Here is an 8976-nt window from a genome sequence, read left to right on the forward strand (position 1 = left end):
AATTAGGACACATCTGTAAAATGATCTGGTATACTAAAGTGACAAAATGTCTGTGCAGCCTGAGGATGGTAAGAAGAGTCTTATGCGACTGCACTGATAGTGCTATTCATTTTTAACACGAGAGCATCCGTTCCACTACACAACTATTAGATGTGCAGTGACTAACCTGCTCGAGTGGACACATTGATATTTTGAGACAAGTGTAGACACGGTCTGTCTCTGTTGCAGTCCAAAGGCATGAGTCTCTACTTAACTCTTTGCCTCAGGAGTCACCACTTAGTCTATAAATCAATATTGCCCATTGGATATTTTCACAGCAGTTGAAATGTATTTGTAATCCTGCAATATGTTTCCTTTCCTCAGCATGCTCATTATTTTAGTGAGAAACAGCAAACTATCTCTATTCAAGCGCAAACAGCAACATGCACATACCTGTTGGTTCATGCTCAACTGTAGCTTATAGGATTGTGAAGCTTGTTGGTCCCTGCTGACTCACGACTGTTGCTTAAATACTGCTTTTTATTTAATGAGCAACATTTAAGCTGACAAAGTCTTTCAATTACTCCCAAACATGGTTATACAAGTAGAGCAATGTGTAGTGATAACAGGAAAATTGTAGGCATGAACATTTAAAGACAGCTCATGAAAAACACAAAACTGCTATCTGACAGGTGCTGCTGCGGACTCTGAAGTGAATCATGTTCATTTCAGGTGTTTTGTTGCAATTTTATTTGATCTAAAGTGCTAAAACACTTTAAACACTCTAACAAAAGGGACTTTCACCTCAAATTGTCATTTTTGAAAGTGTTTTTTTGTCATCGTTACCTGCGTTTGTATTATTAACAATCTGGACGGTTCTCTGTGCCAAATTGATGATTCGGTCCACTTTAAACATTTGCATGTCCTCCTCGTCAAGAGCAATGTCTCCCAGAAAGGCAACTGAAACAGACAGAGATGGCACATGTCAGGCAACTGCACAATATGGATCTGAAGTCTGAGCCGCCAAGTTGCCTCGAGCTTTTCCTGCTGCTCAGACAGAGTAGGCTGCATGGAGGCCCAGACAAAGCACTCGTGGAAGACCTAGGGAGTAACACAAACACAAAAACATCATTCCTTTCTCCTTGTCCCTAATCTGTTTACCCTTTCCTTGCAGTGAAATAGGCCGTCTTGTCTGGACTCTAAATTATAGGATAGAAATGTAAGCAGCATATTGCAGATGGCTGGTGAAGACTCATGTAATAACGAGAGAGTATGAACTCAGAAAGCTGACCATTGACATTCTTAATTGAGCCAAACGACACAATACACACCGCGTGCTTTAGCGTCTGTGGATAGTTGATGAGAACTAGCAGATATGGTACAGTGAGACACTGACACTACCTAATGGAGTAATATGGGGCACCTTGAACAAGTAGTAGCTGTTTAATGAGGCCAAGGAGAGAGAGAAAAAGCAAACAGTCCCACTTCATGAGGAATGTGCTTTCTGGGATTCCTACTAAATGCCTCATTTATTTGGAGGATAAGATAGGAGCCCTCTCCACAGAGACAGGGCGCTCAGTTTTACAGGCTTTTAACACCAGCACGCCTCTAGAATTCATGACCCGGCTTGTATGCAGGAGTTTTGGGGGGTGGGGGTGGAGGGAGGCAATGCGGGCGGAGGGAGAAGCCGAGGGGGGAGAGAAGGGCAAAGGGGTGTCACTGTAATCCCAATCTGAACAGGAGATGACAACAACAGGGAAAAGGAAGGGAAGAGAGGGAGAAGGCATATCCTCTCTGCCTACACCGCAGCTCTGAATAGGGAGGGCAGATGTGGAGCAGAAAGAAAATGACAGCCCTCTGCATGTGTGCTTGGAGGTTAGTGCGGTGGAGGGGAGACCAACCCAGAGGGCCAAGAAGCTGGAAGAGCCACTGTGGGAATGATTAACAGCAGTTGTTTGTCAAAAGTTTGAATCTTCAATGTGTCCCCCTGATAAAAGCACCATGATGGATTTTGTTAAACAAAATCCATCATGTGTAGATACACTTTTTTGTATAGATTCAATGCAGCTTCTTTTTTTCCCATATAGACTGCAACAAAAACATCTACAGGAAAGATTGTGTTTCTCTTGCACTCCTATAAAAGTTTGACAGAGGTATGAGACAAGAGAGAAAGGGATGAAAAGAAAAAAGAAAAGAAAAAAAACTTGGCTCGCATCCCTATTTACGAGTAGAGTATTATTGAAACAATGTGGAGCTGGCTTTGGTGGATACCGGCCAGTCTTCCACCCTTCAGGCTGTAAAGGATGCACAGCAGAATAGATAGATTTGGGATTAGAGGCTAATGACAGCAATAAGAAAAAGGTGCAGATCACAGCCGGCAAGACAGGGCACATACAGAGGACAGGTCTAAATTCCAGAGGTCAAAGGGATCCTCTAATTTGTGCTTGCAAGTCACTAACACCAAATCCCTGAGACATAAACACTACTCACAATCAGCACTCATACTGACATCCATTCCAAAAAACACCACTGATGGGAAGAAGCTACCAGATCAGAATCAGAAACAGCTTATTGACAAGTACATTACAAGGAATTTGTCTTGATGATTGTTGCTCAACAATAATCATAGCGCAGTAGCAAAAGAGGTAATTCAAAAATAGAAAATATGAAATCAAACAAAGAGAGTACGTTATGACAAGTATAGTTGCGCAGTGTGGGATGGATAGGCTGACTACAAAAGGGACATTTTTATCTTTTATCTTGACATTTTTATTTGATTCCCAGAACTGACTGAGCGCTGAAAACAACAAACCATATTTAATTTAGTTGCTGTTGTTTAAGGCCTTACGCACTGAGAAAAAGTATCCAAAAATAATTATATGAAACTCTTTGTCACCTATAGTTTCACTGAGGAAAATTAAAAACAACCATTTGAGGTTGTTTCCTTTCACATACAGTGTCAACTGGCACCATATTAGCAGTGTTATGTGCAGGCTGTGGCCAAATAACGAGGAGCAGGCTTTCTCCCACCCCCATGAGGTTCACAGAGGGCTGCGCTCTCTGCCCAATCATCCACCTCCGTGCCGGAGACAGGCCGGTTAATCCGCAGTGTCATTGTTCTCAGACAACAGTGGAGATTGAAGTGAGCAAATGCACGGGCCGGCGGCATTAGGACTCATTTCCCCCGGGCACAGCAGTCGTCCTGGAGACGCTGTTGCAGGTTTATGGAAAGACTCTCAGGGATTGTGAATTAATCCCCTTGTCTCCTGGCTTTAATTATCCACAGAGGCACGGTTTTAGGGAATCTTTTGTCACAACTCTAGGCTAGGATTGAGGACAGGCTATGGAGAAAGGTGATAAACTCATCTAGATACAGAGCATAGTAATGGTATGAGGTACACTCGAGTGGTGTACTGTAGATTAAAACCCACAGAATGTGGCAGATGGCAATGGATCACTGTAGAGTACAGTGCTGCATCTCTTTCCAAACATTATCCATTACCTAAATCACAACAGCTGCAGCTGTAATACTAACATCTATGCAGAATAGTTAGGTAATAGTTGTACATTTTTTTTAGCTGCTGTTCTAGATTAGATTTTCCTTTTAGTCAGACAGAAAAGTAGGCATTTAAATTTAAATGCAAATACCGTATATATGTCTCAAACTACAGAGACTAAAGACAGAGACCTTTGATGAAATGTTAATTGAACATACATTGGTGTGTGATAAAGACCAACCCCATTGCATTTTTTCTTGTTAATCTTAACCATCAAAATCCTTCTCATTGTGTCTGCTGCCCCCCCATCAATCAGTGCATCCAGTCAGATTATACAGTAGATCTCAATCAAATTAATCCCATTGATTTGTGTAATGCCCTCCCATAGATGTCTGCGGTGTTGAATACTCCAGGACTATTCCCATGAATCTCATTCCGTGAACACCAGGCCACGACATCTGCCACTGAAACCTGCACAAACATCAATACTAAGCCGACAGAGACACTAACACCAGCCTATATTTAGAAGGCCAACTCGTTTTACTCCTTGCTGTGCTTATAGAGATGTTTAGACAGTCTTCCCCGATACAAGACCTACTGATGAGGGATGAGAAAGCCATGCCAATATGTAAGCCTGGTATGCATCACAATGCCCTGGCACCGCCTTTCACAGCCTGTGTTTGGTAACAAACGCTGTATTTGAATTCAAATAGAGGCCAATGGTGTAAGGCGATTCCTATCGGATGGCAGTGAGTATCACTTTTCAGGTTTACGTCGGTTTAGAGGAGAGATTGAGTAATTATTTTCCGTTAAAAGTCTGAAGCTTCATCAAAGCCACAACTGAGATCAAGACCGAGTTACTGTCACCACACTGCAGCTTCAATCTCATCAGTAAAATGAGAGTGGCTTCAGCTGCAAAGGGCACACAGCAAGATACTACCTCCCCTTTACATTTCACACTCCATCAAGCCCATTAGCAGATTGGATTCCCCAGCGCAACCAGCCACTGATTACCGATATACCCTACTGTCAATCGAACCCCCTCAAATTACTCATCAGCTCACCAGCTATTGGTCTTTTTTTAATGTCAACGATACACAGCATTTAAACTTTGATGAATAATTCATTGCCACACTGCAGGGATTTTCACTTTTGACATACAAAAAAACTAATTTCGACCATCCAGACTTCATACTTGTGGTTTAGGCAGCAGACTAACACATCCTCATGCAGTCTGTTGTGAGGAAAGAGCAGGTTTTTTCAGAACAGATGTACAAAGCAAAGGTTAAACAGGTCTTTAGATGAACTAAATCTGGAAGAGTCTTCAACTAGAATCACTACAGGTGAAGGGAACATAAAAACAATTCTTCCAGATGAACAGCAATGTGGCGCTGCTGAATTATTTAGAAAAAAAACAAACTGTGAATAATGAAGAAGTGACTGTTAAGCTGCTCATTATAGTAGGCTAATTGGGCATCATTCCAGCCATTTAAATGAGCTCTCCCAAGCATTTGCTGTTACTTAGGCTCCGGACCCAGACTTGGTATTAATGTAATGCAAGATTAGTTATTACTTAGCTCTGACGACAAACATATTGTTCCAATTAATGCACAGAGATCGTGCCAATAGATCGGCTCCCTAATCACCTGAACCCTGCAGAGAGAAAAGTGGCAGGGGTCCTGTAATGTAAAAAAACACACCCAGTGTGAGCTCGTCTATGCAGCCTGCATTACATGATAAAAGAAAAGCATCTGCTTAAGTGTTGCTTAAAGGCCCAATCATGAAGTTCAACAGACAGCACTAACTCATTGCGAGAGCAGGTTTAAGGGAGGGAGCTGTGTAATGAGGGTCATTTGTTTTGAGCAGCTGCCATTTTCAGAGACTGCCATGAATAAAACCAAATAAAAAATACTTTACAATTTTGTGAAAGGAGGAAATCCACCAACAAATAAATAAAAACAACCGACTGGTCTGGGTCATGTTGATGTTTTTTTTTTAGCAGAATTTGTTTTTACATCTTACCATCATATCATAAATACATCATGCTACACAATTGTAATCTTATGAGTCCTTATAATGTAGTGATCAAAGAGGCGGGTTTTTTTAAATGGCAAAATCACATATCAAGTGGAGAGAGGAACAACACAGGTCACTAAAGATTCAGAGGCAGAAAGCCCCCGAGCTTGTGAATGGCCTGCACTCACCTCACCTGAGCTGGCAGCATGCGGCTGTCCTGCCATCCACCCTCCAGCCGTGCTTTCTCTTTGGCACGAGCTAAATGACCTACAGTCTGTGTTAAGTGTTTGAGCCGGTCACATGAGAGCGCTGGTGCCCAGATAGACCAGGAAACCACCGGATAAGAAAGGACAAGAGAAGAAGGGAGCGTTCAGGTTGCCCCGTCTGCAGCAGCACATGTCTTCAAAGCTTCAACATAGGATGGGACAGACCCACAACACAAGCACAGGAGCCTTATAGATTAAGATGTTTGCTTCATAATTTAATGCATATGTACACATCAAACCAGTCACTGTTTTCAGGATTATCATTTCAGCAGAGCAGACAATGAGCGTGACTGCTTCTCATCTATTTTTCATTTTGAAAATGAGTGGATCTAATCTCAGGGGCTTGTTAGAGTCTTAAATGACTTCCTGGGATGCTGCCAAGTTTGGAGTTCTGCAAACTAAGGAATTTTCCACTGGTTAACTTCCTAAATAGATGGTATTACTTCATTGTTATTGCACTGCTCGCTTCCATCTATGCACATTTATATTATGTCTGGTATAGTGACGAGTTATTTAATACTTTATAAATGTGAAAACATTTTAGGGATTATTTTAGCGTGGGTTGGGAGGAGTGGCACACACATGTTGTGACAAGAAATTAAGAATTTACCCAATACATTTCATATAATCTGGATGAATAAATAAATGGAATGATATGGTCTCCACTTGGTAAATTATCCAACTGAACAGACATCACAAATTCACTGAGTGTCACAACAATGTGTCATGGTATATGTCCTGACTGCATTCACTTTCAAGAGGACAACAGGAAAACAATTTAGTAAAAATCCTGACCTCCAAGAAGAGTGGTAACCAAGGACAGCCATATAGAGGGCAAGAGGAAAATGCACTCCTCACAGAACATTGCTGCATTAGACGTTGTAAGCATTTTCCTGTGGCGGAAGCAGCCACATGACATAAAAATGCTGACCCTGAGGCCACAGCGAGCGATCAAATGGACTCAGTGCAGGGATGTGCTTGAAAAACAGGGGGAAAAGAGAGTAAATCAATAATCCAAGAATTATGATCTACTAGTATCGAGTTGACGTGAGGTGAAAAATGTTGTCTCTGGTATCAACTGAGAGAGGAGTAAAAGGGAGAGCTGAGACATCTTGGACATTGTGCCGCTTTGTAGGAAGGAGAAAAGCAGGTGGGTGTTTGAAGAGCTGGAGACTGGGACGGTTTAAAGAGTGGGAGTTTGTACTCAAGACCGTCTCCAAACCACCCGTCTGCAGACGTGTCCAGAGTGAACCATAAACAAAACTGCACTCCATCCCAATGACTCTTAAAACTGGTTACTAATAATGACAACATCCTCATAAAGAAGACGCACATCAATCCTGAAGTGGAAATGTCCCTGTTGGGGCACAAACACAGATAAGGCAATCACTTGAATTACAAACACAGCATCATTGACCCTCGGTTAGTTTACCCTTCAGTCTGAAGAAGTCATCGGAACGCCACGTCAATGTCCTTTTATCCAGATTCAAAAGAAAATCTGGTATGACCACTTGAATGATTCAAATTAACCAGTAAGGCAAAAGGAAGCAACATATTCACTGACATGAACATGGGACATGGTTCATCTGCAGCCTGACCTTTGTCATTTTTATGTAAAGCCACATAACTCCTGAAGCACAATCTCCCAAGCCACTTACTCTTCTTCTTCTCCTCAGGGGAAAGATGAAGAAAACAGATAGATAGGTAGGTCGCTGGGAGTTGGGGGATTGAATTATGTTTGAATTAACAATTGACAGCCACGTCAGAAATCGTCAATTGCCAAATCGGTAAGCACTTCCAGGACTTTAGAGGTCATTTTGAGTGAAGCCAACTCTGTATTTGTAACTTGAATACTTTCACCAGATGGAAAACACAATCTGTTCAAACTCCCCCAAAGGGATTTGGCAAGACAGTGAGTTCACAGCACACACACACACACACACACACACACACACACACACACACACACACACACACACACACACACACACACACACACAATATGCGTTTGCCAGAGAATTGTTTAAAACAAATGCAGGTCTCACCACAGCACGAAAGATGCAGACATATTTATACATTGAGCCATAAGACAGCAGACAACATAATTATGTGTGCATCCTTTCTAAGCTCCACTGTACTTTCCTTTCTCCCCTCCTCCACTTTGTGTTTAGTGCTCGTGTGAACAGCCGCTGGAAGAAAAACACTGTTTGTGCAGTGACAAAACCCAAACAGAAAGGGAGCAGAAGAAGTCTAAAAATCAAAGTGGTGAAATCCTTCGTTTGCTCAACAATCTAGCAGCACACCGCCTGCAGGAGCGACATTATCACAGAAAAGAAACATTTGTAAAAGTGCATTTGCGGCAAACAGCAGGCTGTAAACTTTTCAACAAGCAAGTAAACCAAAACTTTTCAAGCCTCAAGAAATGTATTCACTCATCGTTTTCATTTTCATTTGTTCAACCTCTGCCGCCGGGTTATCCAAGGCGACTCAGCAGTGTGTGCTTCAAATGTTTCAAACTGCAGAAACTATGTCACTCTGTACAAAACAAATGCACACAATGTTCTCTCGAGCCTTTTAAAAACTACATCCACTACTGTCATCTCTCCGAAAGCGTTTTTCTAGTCGATCCCTGCAAGCTCCGCAAAACAGATTCGTGGCATGTTTCTACTTCCACATCAAAGGTGAATCACATCGTAGCTTCTACAAAAAAGGGGGAAAAAAATCTCACCAGCTTTACAGGGATCCTTATAGTCGATCGGCTCTGATGGGGCACCGGACTCCACATAGTAGCCTGGATCAATCGCCTCCAAATCGATCGCCAATACCACGCCGAGACAGGAGAGAACACACAAACATCTCGCCGTGAGATCCATTATTGTGGTGGGGGAGACGGCGAAAGGCAAGGGATAAAGGTGAAGGCAGGATAGGGGGACAGAGGGAGCGAGAAAGAGAGAGAGACAGAAGAGTGAGTGAGAGAAAGAGAGAGAGAGAGAGCGAAAATGGGAGGTTTTTGGGGGAAACGAGATCCCTCCAGAGGGCGGGTTTTAAATCCAGCCTCTCCCCGGTGTGTTCCTGGCTCTGGGGGCAGTGATTTCTCTCCTTCAGCCAGAGCTTCGGGTGAGAGCAATGGACTGCCTGAGAAACTTTGATGATCTGGCAGCTCCACGGGGGAGGTGAAAATGCCCCATTACGCGGAGATGCCCCTGTGCATTTGTATT

The 8976-nt window shown here is 42.7% G+C and overlaps 1 protein-coding gene across 1 annotated transcript in view; it reads right to left on the reverse strand.

The window, feature by feature from the left end:
* The window catches only part of bmp1a (bone morphogenetic protein 1a), a gene marked incomplete at its 5' end in the record, with an annotated part of 31056 nt that extends 22425 nt beyond the window's left edge, over positions 1-8631 (reverse strand). The window contains 2 exons of the mRNA XM_079222003.1: positions 826-939; positions 8487-8631. Coding sequence (XP_079078129.1) covers positions 826-939; positions 8487-8631 — 259 coding nt within the window. The remainder of the gene's footprint in view (positions 1-825; positions 940-8486) is intronic.
* Between the last annotated feature and the right edge of the window lie 345 nt (positions 8632-8976).

Source organism: Taurulus bubalis (genome assembly GCF_910589615.1).
Source record: "Taurulus bubalis genome assembly, chromosome: 8".
Classification (NCBI taxonomy): domain Eukaryota; kingdom Metazoa; phylum Chordata; class Actinopteri; order Perciformes; family Cottidae; genus Taurulus; species Taurulus bubalis.